General features: G+C 43.9%; 2 protein-coding genes across 6 annotated transcripts in view; one reads left to right on the top strand and one right to left on the bottom strand.

The window, feature by feature from the left end:
- Window positions 1-532: 532 nt before the first annotated feature.
- Window positions 533-9981, bottom strand: LOC124011707 (male-specific lethal 3 homolog). 2 transcript variants are annotated; one of them, XM_046325204.1, is made up of 12 exons: window positions 9737-9981; window positions 8951-9033; window positions 8388-8483; window positions 8187-8284; window positions 7985-8085; window positions 7715-7834; window positions 7270-7430; window positions 6858-7016; window positions 6273-6586; window positions 5764-5973; window positions 5582-5666; window positions 533-1536 (listed from the first exon to the last, which is right to left on the bottom strand). In XM_046325204.1, the coding sequence occupies exons 1-12, from the start codon at window positions 9833-9835 to the stop codon at window positions 1437-1439; spliced, it is 1626 nt and encodes a 541-aa protein (XP_046181160.1). In that variant the 5' UTR covers window positions 9836-9981; the 3' UTR covers window positions 533-1436. The 2 variants fall into 2 exon arrangements, with proteins under 2 accessions (XP_046181160.1, XP_046181159.1); XM_046325203.1 differs by having other exon boundaries at window positions 7715-7837; window positions 9737-9980.
- Window positions 9982-12935: 2954 nt separating this feature from the next.
- Window positions 12936-17881, top strand: part of LOC124011706 (rho GTPase-activating protein 6-like) — a 104990-nt gene continuing 100044 nt past the window's right edge. For 3 of the 4 annotated variants that reach the window (XM_046325199.1, XM_046325200.1, XM_046325198.1), the window contains exon 1: window positions 12938-13739. In XM_046325199.1, coding sequence (XP_046181155.1) covers window positions 13221-13739 — 519 coding nt within the window. In that variant the 5' untranslated portion in view covers window positions 12938-13220. Of the gene's footprint in view, window positions 13740-17881 lie in introns of all 4 variants that reach the window. The other variant, XM_046325201.1, reaches the window with a different exon arrangement.

The following is a 17881-nucleotide window of genomic DNA, read 5'->3' as shown; positions in this document are numbered from 1 at the left end:
CGACAAGGCACAACCCAAAACGCTGTGTGCCCATCAAAGGAGGCTGAAGTCATCCTCTGAAGAACACTACCTTCGGTCCAGGCTCCCTCCTCTGGTTGCCCTTCTCAAATCTCTGATATCACACCTCTGAGACCAAAGGCCCCGTTCAAACTCAAACCGTAGCAGATTCACCATGAGGATAAACCCAACGATCTGCCCTTGTACTTTTCTGTAGTTTAGAACAACCTTTATATAGTGTCAAGAATGTTTCTTTAAGGAAAGGGACTCAACTTGGAGAAGAACAGCAGAGAATAGGACCAGGATCAAACGCATGGCGCGTTATATAGCACAGCGATCTACACAGCCGACAATTCACCTTTTAAAAGGCAACAACATTCGCAGAGATTACATGCACGATAAACATTGTACAGTTCGGCTCAATTGTAAACTACCTGTTTATATTGTGCTGCCATATAACATGCCTTGCATTGAATCCCGGCCTAGGTCTTTATGAATCAACAGAACAGCAATATTCACAAACCACATGCAAAAAAACATTGCTCCAACTTTTATTTCAGATAATACTAATAGAAAACAGACTGAAAGTTGATATTTTCACATTTCCAACTCCGCAGTATGTTCCTGTTCGAGTCTACAAGTTAACAGTGTAATAAAACAAACAGAGTAAGGCATTTTATACATCAACTTGACCTTCTTCAAACATTGAGGGTAATGCCATGACAAATATAAATATGAACACACAGTGCCCATAACATCACAGCCCCTCTAAGCAAGAGGAACACAGATAGTAGACATTACTAGAGTAATGACATTCTACAAGCATTTAGAAATAGCTTAACTCGACAACACACACTGAAGCGTGGCTTGGGGCAGCAAGCATGGCGAACCGAGGAGAAGCCAAACAGTCTCCAATAGCCACACGTAAAGCAAACGTATCAAATAGCCCTTCTCTCAGTGTATGCTTGTCTAGGCGGACGGAGAGAGAAGGATCAGAAGCCGGCGCTGCTAGAGTAAGAGATGGCCAAACGTGGTTCTTGAGCGCAGAGCGAGAGAAAGCAAGACAAAGTCAGCATTGTGGGAAAGACCCCAGCAGGGGGTTAGGGTCTACAGCCTAGGATAACAAGTATAGACGTCCATCCTTTGGGTAATCATTGCATCCAGGGGGGTCTGTTCCTAAGGCCAGACTGCCAGGTTGGGGGCTGGGGAGCGTGAGGTACTGGGCCGATTAGAAGCCAAGACCCTTGCTTTATTTCTTTACGACAGGCCAGGCAAAACCACATCGCCGCATGGGTTGGATTTAGGAGGGCAAGGGGTGAACATAGAGAGGGACAATGGCGCAGTCTCAGAGAGGATGTGAAAGGGATGGTTTGGGAATCAGCTTGGAGCTCCCCTCCCAGCAGTGCAGTTCAGGGCGAGGCAGGGTGAGATAAACGGGGTCAGGGAACAGCCCGCGGGTGCTTCATGCAGTATTGGGCCTCCGATGACGACACATACGCCGACTCCGGAAAAAAGTCCTCGTGGAACTCAGCCAAAAACCTGGGGAGCAAAGAGAGAGAGAGAGATGGAGGAAGAGGGACAGAGAGAGAGAGAAGATAGATATAACACCATAACAGGGTCTAATTCACCACACTGAGTAGAAGTCTGAAGTTAAGGCTAGTTAACACAGCATGTCCATCAACAGACAGCTAATGCATTTGAAACAAAGACCACTGTGGGAAATGCATCACTCCCCCGACTCCTGTGGATGTCACGGAACAGACTAGTTACTCAGCACTCCCAATCCTGGCATCTTCCTTCCAACAGGGGGCTTGTTAACACCCCTACCACACTCCAGGCCTGCAGTCAGTCAGTGCTTTTAGTAACTTGCCTTAAATAACCCAATTCGCCAGAGTTGGAGAGGGAAAATCTCCACGTCTAATCAGTAGGGAAAATAATCCGGAATGTTCTTAGTAACCGCTGCTCAGCCAAATCCTCTGAATCTTGCCATCTCATCTGCAAACAAATTATCCTCATCAGAGGGCGAAATTAAGAGGCGCTTTAACCGGCGACAAATGATTATGGTCGTTGTGGCGCACCGAACAAGTCAGCACGGACCACGCGACCGTGGCTACAGAGATATTTCATTATTTATTGGTCGTCCTATCTATTAGTCAGTGAATATGTAGAGCAAAGGCTGTAAACTTGAACCACATTTCTCTGCAGATGTTAGATATGGACATTTTCATGGGAGTGCAGCTGGGCGGACACAGGCATCCTCGCTCTCCCTCCCCAGTGGTGGAAAAAGTACCCAATTCTCATACTTGAGTAAAAGTAAAGATACCTTAATAGAAAATGACTCAAGAACATTACTACTTTAGTAAAAGTATGAAAGTATTTGGGTTTTAAATATACTTTAGTACCAAAAGTAAAAGCATAAATCATTTTAAAATTCCTTATATTGAACAAACCTGATGGCACAATTGCCATTTAAAAAAATATATATTTATGGAGAACCAGGGGCACAATCCATCACTCAGACACAATTGACAAATTAAGTACTTGTGTTTAGTGATTGCGCCAGATCAGAGGCAGTAGGGATGACCAGAGATCTTCTCTTGATAAGTGTGTGAATTGGACCATTTTCCTGCATTCAAAATGAAATTAGGACTTTTGGGTGTCAGGGAAAAAGTAGAGTAAAAAGTACATTATTTTCCTTTGAAATGTTGCGAAGTAAAAGTTGTAAAAAAACATAAATGGTAAAGTACAGATACCCCCCAAAATACTTAAGTAGTACTTTAAAATATTTTTACACCACTGTTCCTCCCTCTATCACAGAAACACACCAGACGATTCACGATTCTTCCAGAGATCCGTCCGTGTGCCCAATCCCGGCATGCACTTCTCCACTTTGCTACAGTCAACATCCAGTACGGTTTTTATCCTTCCTGTCTCTCACTAGTCTGAAGAGACCTCCTTTCTAAAGATGCTAGTTTTCAATCCGTAGCAGACTAAAATAAATGGGTGTGAACAGCTGAACTTAAATCCCATCGTAGGCAGGCATCAATATATTGCTTAAAGCATCCAACATTATTTCTCTGAACGTTCCTGTATTTTCAGACAAGTAACCAGGTATCTATCCAATTAGTGACAGATTTTCATGCGAATATTCCAAAATCTACACAAAGCCAATGTGCATTTTCCCACCAGCAGTGTGTTTCCACCAAATTGACTTGTCGCGGATAAAAACCAATACACAAAAAGTTAATCACATTTTCAACCTTGTCAATAGTTTTATGACAAAAACTGTTGCGTTAAATAGCAAATATGCCTAGTCTGGTCTTGGCACGTGTGGTTTAGGCAACAACTTGCCGATAGTGCTGGTAGGCTAGTCTACATGAGAATAATATTTTTATTTGTCAAATAGTAGTCAAGCATCGATCATGTCACCAGAGTAATACATTTGATATTTATTGGAAAGGTGCATCAAGATCATATCGTACATTTTCACCACCCTGTGAAGTTCATCACAGCTTAATAAACCGCATGGTTTCCCCAGTTGTATTGGGAGGACCCCACACCATGTCATCGCGTGACTCCCAAGTTTACTTCGAGATTATAGTTATTATATCAATATTTCTGCATAAAGGCCTTTCCACCTCCATTTCTCACATTATTAATTTTACTGACACAAAAAGATCCCACCATATATAATGAACAAATTCATAAAATTATACAGAAACTTCCTGTTTCCATCACAGCTGTCACAATTATTTCTAAATGGAATGACATCACTTGCATAAAACACTGTGGATGGAAATGTGGTTATTGTCAATAAAAACATGACACTAGTGGAAGAAGCCCCTAATAGACTATTGAGACCTACCCAGCTGCGAGAAGGAGTCATATGTCCCTCTGTGTGCAACAGCGCAGAGCGGTGGCTGGAGGGGAAACTGTAGGCGTTTCATTAATAAAGGAGAGAGAATAAATCCCCTAGGTTTGGGGACAGCTGAAGATCGCTGGGCAGGATTTAAAGATTAGAATCGCAGGCTTGTGTAACGCCCACTCAACTCCCTTCACTTTAATGTAGTCCGACAGTCTCACACACACAGACAGATGCAGGTGCGCACACACACACACACACACACAGGCACACACAGGCACACACACAGGCACACACAGGCACACACACATGCACAAAACAGCAAATCAATCCCTCTGCATAAATAACATCTCAAGCCATCGTCGACTGATCACATCCTGTTAGACGATATTATGGCTACATTAACCGTGGCAGGCATGCAGGGTGAACCAGCTTACAGGTCAGTGAGCACTTTTTCCACTCAGTGAGCTGCATGAATCACACAGAGAGTTGCTACCTAATAGCATTACACCACAGTTAACTGCCCCGGTGTATGCGCTACACTTCAGGTGACGGGGCTAACACTGGATAGGCGGAGAGGATTGTGTGCGCGTGTCAGCAGATCAATGCACACTGCACTCCCATTGCTCCCAACAGGGGCCCCCATTCCTTTCTAAGATATACAAAAAGCTGCTGCAGTGTCCAAACATTTCTGCATGCTAAGCTAACGTTAGTACGTCAGAGGCCCATCAAGTGGAAACCACTCACCAGGCTAGCTAAATGAGCACGTCCAAAGAAATGCTGACGTGGGCAGTATCGCGTTGCAGTGACCAAAGGAAGTCTATCATGGAACTGTCGTTGGCACGGCAACTAAATGGCAGTCTGTCCCTTCCTGCAAGGCGGCCGGCCCAATTATACACCAGGCAGTGATTGACTGGGGGATAACGGGCTTCGCCCAGTCAGTGTCACTGTTCCTGGAGACTGGTTTCTTGTGCATCTTCGGTTCCAATGTGCGTTAATTTGGCTTGAGGAGGTGTGGTATATGGCCAATATACCACAGTTAAGGGCTGTTCTTGAGCATGACGCAATGTGGAGTGCCTGGATACAGACCTTAGCTATGGTATACTGACCATATTGTGGCGGCAGCGTAGCCTAGTGGTTAGAGCGTTGGACTAGTAACCGAAAGGTTGCAAGTTCAAATCTCCGAGCTGACAAGGTACAAATCTGTCGTTCTGCCCCTGAACAGGCAGTTAACCCACTGTTCCTAGGCTGTCATTGAAAATAAGAATTTGTTCTTAACTGACATGCCTAGTTAAATAAAGGTTAAAAAAATAAAAGATAAATATATATATATATACCACAAACACGGAGGTACCTTATTGCTATTATAAACTGGTTAGCAACATAATTAGAACAATAAAGAGTAATTTGTCATACCCGTGGTATACCACAGCTTTCGGCCAATCAGTATTCAGAGCTCAAACCACCCAGTTTAGAAAATGTGATTTATGACCTTTATTTAACCAGGAAGGTTAATGAGAAGACATTTCCTTCTTAAATAACCACCTGACATTGGCTTTACGGCAGCACAAGGAAACGGTCCAGGCCTAGATTGTATGAGCTATGGCAGCCAAAATAAGAGATTATTGTAGCCCTGGTGCTAGCCTAGTTATGGTGTGTGGCTGATCACTAAAAGAAGAATGAAAAGAAAACATGATTATTCTATAATAAGATGGGAGGTACCTGAGGAAGAGCTCCAGGTGTTTGACCAGGGCCCTTAGGTTCTTCTCTGGGATTTGCATCTTCCCTAGGATCTCTGGCAGCTTCACTGTATGAGGGGAAGAAACCAGATTGAAAGAGAACGAGTGACTGGAGGCTATATTGAACTAAACACACACAGAGAAAGGGCTTCGGAGGACACCTACCGAAGAGGCGTAGGAGGTGCTGTGAGCCGTACAGGTAGGAGGGTGGGGGAGGCTGGTCACTCTGGGGATAGTTATCAGGGGTCAGCTTCCAGCTCAGGACCTCGTTGAGCTCATTGTTCCGTCGGCTCTCCAGGCCAGAGAAGACGCCACTGCCCTCCTTACTGGGCGTCTGGGGCAAAGGAGAGGACGAGCCACTGTGGACAGGGGTTTCTGGGAAGGGGACAGGGGGGCAGACGGCAGTCAATCAACTGATAGTGTGGGTGGAGGGCAACATTGGCATGGACACTTAACAACAGACATTTACTGTGTGCTGTAGGACCGAGAAGCTGTGCGCAGACTATTCCATGTGTTTGGGAGAGTACTATAATGTATGGCAACAGGGAAGAGTGCCATCTAGCGGATGGATATGGTCATTACAACAACAGAGGCAATGAGTAACATTGCATAAAGTAAAGCACTACACAATCAACTGTTTATTCTGTGATTTAGTGTGTTCTCTTGCCACTCACTCTTCTCCAGATTGAGGAAGAACTTGGGCAGCTGGGCAGGCGTGTCAAGGCGGCGTTTGGGCTGGGGTGAGGTCGTAGCGCTGCCACTGCCCCCCTCGCCCGCCATCCGCTCGCCCCCCGAGGTGTGGCGTGTGGAGCGTCGCAGGGACTGGGGGGCGTCGGGGTCGGCTGCGGAGGCACAGCGCCGGCGTTTGGGTGTGGTGGTGGGGTTTGTCGTTGTGGTGGAGGCCTCGCTCAGGGCCGGTTGGCTGTCCGTGGACTGGGGGGTGGAGGGGTTGTGGCCCGAGGGGCTGGGGGTGCGCTCACGCAGGGTCCTGGGACAGGAAGGGAGGGTGGAGATGATCAAAGAAAGACCCGTTTGGTAATGACATCCAACATCACAAAAATCAAAGAAAGGTACAATAATTTGTCACTGGCATTTTCATCTTAGGTCAGCTATACAAACTGAACAAATGGCCTAATGTACTTCGCGTCTTCCAACAGTAAAACGTTTTCAACTTCATTTTGTTTCTTCTTCCGACCTGAAAATGACCCGATGTTAATTAGTCAAGAGGATTGCATACATAGCCTGATGGTTGGTCTTACTTGCTGGAGCTGGCTGTGTTGTCCCGGATAGGCAGGAAGAACTTGGAGGAGCTGACTTTCTTGAACTGAGCGTGCTCGTTGGGGTACAGGAGGATCATGGGAAGGGTGAAGTCAAAGGTGATTCTCAGGCCGTCCACCATCTCCTTGCAAAGCTCCTCACTGAAACAAAATGGTGACTTCTAGCTACTATCAAAGATCATTTCATCCACGATGACCTTGTTTGAGAGCATCGAATCTGTGCTGCATTTATTGGTAATATTGTAACTGACATACTTGATCTACAAATAACACTGAGTAGTTATTTATGATGCAAGGTGATTTGTAGATCAGTCAGTTGGCAGGTGCCTGCAATGTAAAAAAAAAAACATTGTGTAGCCTATGAGAGAAAAAATGTTGTACTTTGGGGACTCACTTCTTCTCTGGAGGAACATAGTGAAGACTGAGGCTGGTCTGGGCAGTACTCTGGTGACTTCTGTACCTCTCATTGGCAGAGAAGGCTGCGTTGAAGGCAAAGTGCTTCACATATGATTCCAAGATGTTCAATATGTTCATCTGGGACGGAAGCTTCACCAACTGGGGAGAAAAAGAACAGGGCCCTTCATGATCACAGCTCATTGGCAGTGAGATGTTCAACTGTCAAAAGTTAAGGGTTGCCTTCAGTAGGGTACATGGAGGCAAAAGAAATTGCAACAGAAAATGACAAATCTGTGTTCCTATTGGACTAGTTCAGTTAGTACCTCCCCGTTTTTATTTGTTTTGTCCCTACTGAACATGACCAATATCTCGGGATTTGGAGGATTAGGAATAGGTATACGGAACTACAATAAAGCGGGTGTTATCTTTGTTTAATGACACACCTTCTTCCTCTTGTTGATGTAGTAGCAGTCATCCTCCAGTTTCTTCTTGAGAACCTCAGGGATGTCTATGTTGATGGTCTTGTCCTCACTCTCCATCTTAGCGTGAGCTTCCTGCTCTTCCTGCTGGAGATAGATAGGCAAACATTCCGATCCATCCAGCCATTTGGTCAAAATGTGTATTTCAGACAATGTCAATAGAACAACCGAGTCGATAGGTTATGTATTAAGAAAACATATTTGTCTGTAGTACTCTATAACTCAAAACACTACCATTTTGTCCAAATCTTCAGAAGAGTCGCTCTCCTCGCTTTTCAAAGATTCCGGATCCTCGGAATCGTCCTCGTCACTGTTGTCTGAAGAAGTAATCAAACCTGAAAGATACCCCCCCACCAAAAAGCACATGTCATTTTAGCTTGAAAGCCATTTCCAATGAAAATGAAAAACCATTCCGATAAACTACAGTCAAACTCACATGCGTCATCACTCTCCTCCTTCTCTTCAGGAAGTGTCTTCAGAGCTGACTCAACACCGGGTAGACGACGACGTCTCTTCCCCCATCCCTTTCTCCTCCTGTGGGTTGAAGTGGACATAGTTAGACAGGACACTTGCACCAAAATCTGCAGTCACGCCTACTGCTTACTTTTCCGATGTTCTCCAATGGAGACAAACTTACATGCGAGCCACAGCTTTACGAGCCAGTTTACGTTGTAATTTGCGATTTTCGTCAGTTTCCCTGAGCACATGGTCTTCCGCTGCCAATCGATCCCAACTGTGGCACAAAGCAACAGATGATGAGTACCGCCCCTTCCAATTCAAGCTGCATGCAGTCGGCATGAGAGTTTTGTCTAAGTGATATCAAGGACAAAGCTCCACTGAAGGTTTCTTTCCACACTCAATGATTTCCACCATATACACAGCTAAAACCATAGACAACTACGTACAGTTTAAGGGATTGTTAAATAAAAGTTACCACTATGTTTAGCCAACCTTACAAGGTTTTGACCAGTAGCTTGCAAAGTAGATATTATCAGCTAACAGTCTTGGAAAATGAGGCCTTTTGCTGCTCGACATACAGAGCCCACAAAGGATGGGGAAGTTAACCTAAACCACTCATAGAAACAGGGAATGACCCTCCCATCCACCCCCCAGGAACACAGCGAGAACCCTCCTAACTGTCCCACCCAGTTATCCCTTCTTCAAGCCCACCACCTCAGGCTGTCTAGTGTATGAGTTTACCTTCTGTTCCAACCATTGAAGTGAATCAGGTATTCTGGGACTCGCTTTCCACGTTCATCTTTGCCAATTACAACATCAACGACCTAAAACATACAATTCCAGAAATTAACGTTAGCGGTAGCCGACAAAACTCAAGTTATCGTGTAACAGACAGCAGGAAAATGTATCACCACACCTGGACAGCTAGCTAACAGTACGCATTAGTTAGCTAACAACACATTACTAATTGGCGCTAGCTAGCTAATGTTATGTAAACAACGGGTTGGCTGATTGTAATTTGTTGCCCTGGCCTTGCACTGAGGCTAGCTAACGTTAACTAATGATATGTTAATTCACCGTTGGTGTTTAACGTGAACGCTAGCTAGTTTAACGTTACTTCCAACGTTAGCGGACAGTTATGACAATTAACGTTAGCTACTTAGTTGGCTAAATGTAGCAGCTACGAGCTAGCTAAGAAAATATACCCGAGCTAACTTGGCTACCTACAGTATGTGCAGAGATTAGCAACAAATAACAAGGCTGCAGCCATTATTGATGGCCTCCTTTTTGCCATAAACCAACCAGTTAGCCTAATAACAAACGTTAGCCTTTTAGCAGCTAGCTAGCATGACAACCTCGGTCGGGCCTTCTGTGGTCTATCCGGATATATTAAATAAACATAATGTCTAACTTAGCTACAGTATTGGATAAAGCCATAAAAACTGGCAATCAAAATGTTTGGGAATTGCATGCGGTATCAGTCTCGTGACCGCAAACAAACTCTTGGCTAAACAACAAGCCATTTACCTTTGCATCATAGAGTACTTTAGCTTTCGTAGGGTCAGGTTCGAAACAGAGGACTTTTTCTCCTTTGTGGAATTTAAATTTCATTCCCCGGGAGTTCATTTGTTCGTCATAGCGAGCAGGAGAGGAGGCATCTGGACCCCCCGCTCCTTAACCCTTTCCCTGCCGGGCTGTATCCAAAGGGGTCTTTGAAAAAAAATATGGAGATGGCGCTAGGACACAACTCATCAAACGAATCCGTAATAGGGAATTTCTAGTTTGTTCCTTCGTGGACGCCGTAGAAATAAACAGTACATAAATGTACCTGCAGAGGGCGTCCGTTATTCAGATTTGATCTTACTAATATTTCTGTTTGCCAGGGTGCTGAGGTGACATGTAGCCCTCCCTCCCTATAATAAATAAAACGTTTAGTGTGTGCAAATGAATTAAGTAGGTAAGGCAAAAAATAGGCCAATAGTAATGACAATTTAGCAATTTACACTGGAGTGATATATGCGCAGATGAGGATGTGCAGGTAGAAATACTGGTGTGCAAAAAGAGCAGAAAAACAAAAACAATTATGGGGCTCATTATTTTAATGAGGCTCATTCTTTTCTAAATTTGGAGACTGAACTAGCACCATTTCAGTTTTCAGATGAGAAAACAGAGAGCGAGAGAGTGTGAGAGAGAGAGAGAGACTGAAGGAAATCCCTCTTTGTATAGCCTAGCTGCATTTGTGTGTATGATGCCTTGTATGCTCAACCTCTTATCAGTGCCAGTGTGTGCTTTTTTCCATTCTGACTGAAAACATCAGGCTATCTCTGCTGTCACATCTGTCACCGCACCGAGGTGTGCCACGAAGAAGACCTGCATTCACTGTGCAATTCTAATGAGTGACACATTTAGCTCAGTCAAGTCACAAGGTCAGGATTGTATGTCATAGCCTACTTAATTAGCCTAACACACTACACATGTTTACCGGTGGCCAGAGTAGGTTACTGATTAAGTAGGCTACCTGTTTCTTGCCTTATGGCTAGACAAGTGACTTCTCCAATTATAATGAATCAGAGCAGAACAGTTTCTTTGTTAAAAATCTTTACTTTACTGCCAATTGGACTGCTATTATCTATAAACACATTTTTTAAAGTGTTTTTTAAATTATATTTGGTTTCTTGTGGCTGGTGCCCACTAAAGTATATTAGAAACCATTCTACTTGGTCCCTTCCCAGCGCCCCTCTCATCCTAATTTAACCCCTGCAGGCTGATGTCTCTCTATGAATTAAATATGTGGTTTTATTAATCACACAGACTAATGGTTGGTATCTACGTAATCAGAATAAATAGACGTATCCAATGTTACATTGATGTTTGAAAGGGGTTAGAAGTCCAAAACACACCTGCGTTACGGTGGGACTCATTGGGTTAACTCACATGCACATGTGACGAGGATGATTTCTACCTCTGTGTCTGGTTTTACAACCACTGCAGCCGGGAGGTAGAGCAGCAATAGATTGCTTCTCTCTGACTCCTTCTCACCAATCTCTATTCCTCTACTGCACTTTCACCATTTTGTTTTACCTTTATTTAACTAGGCAAGTCAGTTGAGACTATATTCTTATTTACAATGACGGCCTACCCCAGCCAAACCCTAACCCAGACGACGCTGGGCCAATTGGGCACCGCCCTATGGGACTCACAATCACTGACAGCTGTGATACAGCCTGGACTCGAACCAGGGTCTGTAGTGACACCTCTAGGACTGAGATGCAGTGCCTTAGACCGCTGCGCCACTCGGGACCCCAAAATGATGAGAAGGGATGAATAATTGCCTTGCTTGTGTGTATGTGTGTATGTGTGTGTGTGTGTATGTGTGTGTGTCTGCCTTTCTGTGTACATACATGCGTACCTTAATTCATGTGTATGTGTGCATGCGTGTGTGCCTGAGTGTATGTTTGTGTGTCTGCCTTTCTGTGTACATACATGCGTAGCTTAATTCATGTGTATGTGTGCATGCGTGTGTGCCTGCGTGTATGTGTGTGTGTGAAGGTATGGGGAAAATGCTGCATCCTGGGAGACTGGAGGAGGGGGTTGCCCTGATAAAGCTGCTTATGAAGCTACACTGCATGACACTGATAACAGCTCAGTCAGATTTGACCAGCCTAAAAACAGACGGGGGGAACGGATGAGATAAAGAGAGAGAGAGATCCACAAAGAATTTGAAAACGCTGGGGCTCCTCCCTTTTGTACTTTAACTATTTGCACATCGCTACAACACTGTATATAGACAAAATATGACATTTGAAATGTCTTTATTATTTTGGAACTTCTGTGAGTGTAATGTTTACTGTTCATTTTGATTGTTAATTTCACTTTTGTCTATTATCTATTTCGCTTGCTTTGGCAATGATAACATATGTTTCCAATGCCAATGAAGCCCATTGAATTGAGAGAGAGAGAGAGAGAGAGAGAGAGAGAGAGAGAGAGAGAGAGAGAGAGAGAGAGAGAGAGAGAGAGAGAGAGAGAGAGAGAGAGAGAGAGAGAAAGCGGAGAGAATTATACAAAGAGGAAGCCATGACCCTATAACCCTGAGATTCTCAAAAGACACCATCGAAATGTCCATTTACAATGGAAACACTAATAGAGTTAGGATGGAAGGAAGCGCCAAATCTGAGCTCCTTCTGGCCAAACGTGCTGCACAGCAGCTAACCCATATATAGCAACATTGCGGTGCCTGACGGTCTTTCTCACGGCTTCTGAGAAACTTGTGGTGCGAAAATGCAGAGAGAAACATAATCAAACCATGATATTTATTTTGAGCGAGTAAGACACAAGTGTGCCCCAATGTAATGCAACAAAATGTGAATAATCGTAAAATAGGCTAGACTATAGGATTAATCCTAATTTATGGATTATGGTTTTAGGTCGATGAATAATCTTTATGCCTTGTCCTCAATCGGCCAGTTTTAGTTGTGCTTTATTTCAACAAAGTGAAAGTTAGGCTATGCAGCTATAGGCCTATGCATCACATAGGCCCAATATATGTAGGCTATACAATTAATGTATGGTACAAACTCGAAAGATGCAGGTAAAGACCCGGGGAAGACACTTGTATGCACTGGTTTTGCTCATTGGAGCAACATGAGAGCGCAGTCTTAACAGCCACAGGAGCGCATTGGACGGATTAGAGGAGCGGCGGCGAGGGTCATCAATTGCGAAACATCTCTCATCCTGCGGTCCGCTCTGAGTACAGTTTGGGAATGAGCTGAGCTGCATGCACAATAACACCGCACAGAGAATTGGATACATTTGCGCGCTGTCTGTCTCTCGCTTTATCTGAAGCAAAGGCATTCTGGCGATGACATCATAAAAACACGTGGACCAAGGGTTCACTGTCAGAGTATATTGATGGGACCTATCTCGTGGTTTGGTTCTTTATGGCGCTCAAACTAAACTTCTGAGAAAAGTTTTTTTTTTAACGCTGCTGCGTGTGTGCAGAGGGGAGATAGAGATGTCATCTGGACAAGGAATATTGAACGTCTTCTCCTGCTCCACTCCAGCCTCCAAAGCAATCCCCAAAAGGAAGTTGCGACAAACTCGGAGCCTGGACCCTGATATTATAAGGAAATGTGGCACAGAGACAGATGGAACCCGTGGGGACCGCTTGGGTTTACCGGGTTTGCGCGTTGAGGATGCAGGTGCGTTTTCATCCTCGCCAAGCTCCCCTGAGCACCAGGTTGCGTTGAAATCAGATCCCCGGTCCAGACATCTCAGGGTGAAACAACCCCCTTCGTCTTTATCTGGTCCCTCCACACCCTTGGACATCTCCCCGACATCAAACTTTCCCTTTGACTATGACGTGACTGTGAGGGGCACAAAGCGGAATACCGCGTGGGATTTACCGTTTCTGGTGAGGAGCCCCAGCGTCACTCCAACTGGGAGCACGAACACATTATTCTCACCGCGGAGATGGCTTCAGAAGAAGCAGCAACAGTCCAGTTCTCACGCCTATATCGTTTGGAAGTCGGAGGTAAATATGACGACGCGTGCACTCCACGCAATAAAACAAATAAGTCTTCGTGGTATTTAAGAGGAATGATAAAATGACAATCTACTTTTGTTTTTGAAGATTTACAGTGCCTTCAGAAAGTATTTACACCCCTTGACTTTTTCCCGCATTTAGTTGTTACAGACTGTATTTAAAATAGATTAAACTTAGATTTGGTGTGCATTGGTGTGTTTGGACCCCAGGAAGAGCAGCAGCTAATGGGGATCCCTAATAAATACAAAATACAAATACAGAATAAAAAATATTCCAAAACATGTATCCTGATTGCAATAAGGCACTAAAATAAAATTGCAATGCAATGTGTATGTTTGGGGCAAAGAGTACCACTCTTCAAATTTTCGGCAAGGACTAGGGAGTTTTTTAGGATAGAAATAAACGGAATAGACACTGGGAGATACATTTTGCTTTCATCAGGACAATAACCTAAAACACAAGGCCAAACATACACTGGAGTTGCTTACCAAGACGACCTTGAATGTTCCTAAGTGGCCTAGTTACAGTTTTGACATAAATCGACTTAAACATCTCCGCAAGACTTATAAATGGCTGTCTAGCAATGATCAACAATCAACTTGATAGAGCTTGAAGAATTAAAACAAATGATCAATTTTCAAATATTATACAACCCAGGTGGGCAAAGCTCTTAGACTTACCCAGAGAAAAATCACAGCTGTAATCGCTGCCAAAGGTGATTCTAACATGCATTGACTCAAGGGTGTGAATAATTATGTAAATGAGATATTTCTGTATTTCATTTTCAATGAATGTGCAAAAATGTCTAAAGACATGTTTTCACTTTGTCATCATTGTGTTATTGTGTGTAGTTGGGTAGAAATAGAAGAAGATTGAATCCATTTTGAATTCAGGCTGTACCACAACAAAACGTGTAACAATTTAAGGGGTAGGAAGACTTTCTGAAGGCACTGTATAACAGTCCGGAGTTTTTATGTGTTTTTATTTCCCTTTCTTGTCTTTTAATAATTAGAGATTGTTCGTTTAATATTTTTTTACAGTTAATAAAGGAGCGAGTACCTGCAATATTAGGCCTTCCAAATGAAGCGTGCATGTAGCAGGGGTCTGCAGAGTGTGTGCAGCAGTCAGACCCATAATGAAATCCTTACAAAAACATACTTGGGACTTATTTTTAGCAGCGGCTTCATTGGCCGCATATTTGGCAGCTGTCCACATGCTGTCCACATGCTCCAGTCTAGTTGAAAGGTATAATGATGTTTTTCCCCCATCTCTTGTGGACTCCCTTGCTATCCGGGATCCTTGGGACGCTCATACCTGAAGTTTAAATTTAACATGGTTAAGGTAAGGGCTAAAGTTAGGGTTAGGTAAAGGGAGAACGATTTAGGGACGACGGCTCATTATAATGTCTGGAAAGGAGTTAATGGAATGGCATCAAATACATGGAAACCATGTGGAAACCATGTGGAAACCATGTGGAAACCATGTGTTTGATGTATTTGATACCATTCCACCGTATCCGCTTCAGCCATTACAATGAGCCCATCCTCACCATTAAGGTTCCACCAAACTCCTGCAGTTATGGTTAAGGTTAGGGTTACTGTTGGGACATCCCAAGGATCCCGCTTAGCGTTAACCCTGGAATTAAGCTCATGTAGAGATGGTTCTCAAGAGTGTGAACTGAACTGTCACGGGTTCAAAGACAGACACATGAAAAAAATGAGCTATCTCACGATTTGCGGACCCCTCCCCATTATGTTGTTGTTCCCCAAACAGGGCAATGAATGTGACAGACCTATGATTCAGGAAACTCAGTCAATGTGAATGGTGGGAATTTCCAACAAGCCGGAATGTGATTGAATGTAATGTAATTGTATGGAATATATATTTAAATCCATTAAACAGAGGCAACAGAAATGATTCCTTTTTGTACTGACAGTTAAACTATGGTGACTTCGATGCTCTAGGATGCAGGAGTAGAGGTAGTATCTTACCTGTGACTGGTATTATCCCTTCGAGCTACACTACACAAGTAAGTGGACACCTGCCCGTCGAACACCTTATTCCAAATCATGGGCCTTAATATGGAGTTGGTCACCGCTTTGCTGCTATAACAGCCTCCACTGTTCCTGGGAAGGCTTTCCACTAGATGTTGGAACATTGCTGCGGGTACCTGCTTCCATTCAGCCATAAGAGCATTAGTGAGGTCGGGAACTGATTTTGGGCGATTAGGCCTGGCTCGCATTTGGCGTTCCAATTAATCCCAAAGGTGTTTGATGGGGTTGAGGTCAGGGCTCTTTGCAGGCCATTCAAGTTCTTCCACACCGATCTAGACAAATCATTTCTGTATGGATTTCACTTTGTGCATGGGGGAATTGTCATGCTGGAAAAGGAAAGGGCCTTCCCCAAACTGGAAGGCCCTTTCACTGTATGCTGTAGCGTTAATATTTCCCTTCACTGGAACTAAGGGACCTAACCCAAACCACGAAAAACAGCCCCAGACCATTATTCTTCCTCCAACAAACTTTACAGTTGGCACAATGCAATCGGGCAGGTATCTTTCTCCTGGCATCCGCCAAACCTAGGTTTGTCCGTCGGACTTCCAGATGGTGACGCGTGATTCACCACTCCAGAGAATGCGTTTCCGCTGCTCCTGAGTCCAATAGTGGCGATCAGCACTTGGTCGTCCTGTTCTGCTTGTGTGACATACCACTTTGCGGCTGAGCCGTAGTTGCTCCGAGACATTTCCACTTCACAATAACAGCAACTTACAGTGCACCGGGGCAGCTCTAGCAGGGCAGAAATTTGTCGGAAAGGTGGCATCTTATGACGGTGCCAAGTTGTTTAAAATACTCACTCCCAAATCCAGCATTTCGGGTTTACTGGGTTTGTCAGGTATATGGCAACGGAAAGGACAGGTAGTTCATCATTACCAGAAGTTCTAAACTAGTTGACATCAACAGCATATGATGTAACATATACAGTTTTTTGGGTCTCTGATTCAGTTAGTGTGTGGAAAAGTTTGTTTGATTTGCTATGTAATATCTCTAGAAGACTCCTTTGAAGTCTACAATCAATCGTCTACCTGGGTGTAATTGGGTGTTGCCTCCCTGGGTGTGTAATTTCCCATCCCGAATTCAACCAATCAATCAATAAATCAATCAAATGAATTTATCAAAGCCTTTTTACATCAGCAGATGTCACAAAGTGCTTATACAGAAACCCAGCCTAAAACCAAAAAGGCACCCATTGAGAGTACAGGGAACATTAATTGCAAACTGAAAGTGGCAAAGGTGGTTTGGGATTTATGGTTTTTGCATCACTCCAAAGTCCTATCATATTATACACTAACAAGGTCGTAACTCTGTTTTTGAATATCCTACCACTGCATACATTATGTATCATTGAGATAAAGCAGGGTTGCTTCTTCATCTCCACGTTATTCAGATACGGTAGCGGTATCCCACTAGTCGATTCCTACAGACGCTGGCAAGCACAACTCGTGGATTCATGTTGTCGTGTTTTCCGTTTTCTCCAACATGTTGTTGTCATGTCATATTTAGTTTTGTAACTCGCTTATCTTGTCATAAATTGCCATTTTGACAGCCTATCTTTGGATTCGCTTCGTGGGTGTTGGGTGTTGATTAGTGGGTGTTGATTCTGCATGGATTCTGTGTTCAGAGAGGCCTAATGAAATCACAAGATACCGAATGGAACATTTCGACCAACCCCTCAGCTAAGAGATTCAGAGTAAAGTCATTCTTATCTTCCGATGTGATCCACGAACAGGAAGTGAAACCAGTGTGTTGACGTTTGTGAGCTACTAGGTTTACATTCAGGAACTATTTTTGGACATCACTTGTATTAATGGTTTAAGAGTGACCGAGTGGAAAGAAGAAAAAGAGGGAAGAGAAGGAGAAAAGCAGTAGCTAGGGCGTCTTAAGTTTATCTTATTGAGTCCATCGACTAAAGACGCCCGCTTGGAGCTTCAGTCAGGCTATAACAAGAAAAGCCCATTACTGGACATACTGTATGTTTACTCTTTATGTTCCGTTGTCGCTAAGTAGCCCTGAGACTCATCCAGGCCTATATTACTTAATTTAATGCACATTCTGTAGAGTATAGCATAAGAA

This window comes from Oncorhynchus gorbuscha, linkage group LG23, assembly GCF_021184085.1.
Source record: "Oncorhynchus gorbuscha isolate QuinsamMale2020 ecotype Even-year linkage group LG23, OgorEven_v1.0, whole genome shotgun sequence".
Classification (NCBI taxonomy): domain Eukaryota; kingdom Metazoa; phylum Chordata; class Actinopteri; order Salmoniformes; family Salmonidae; genus Oncorhynchus; species Oncorhynchus gorbuscha.
This window is presented reverse-complemented; position numbering and strand designations above follow the sequence as displayed.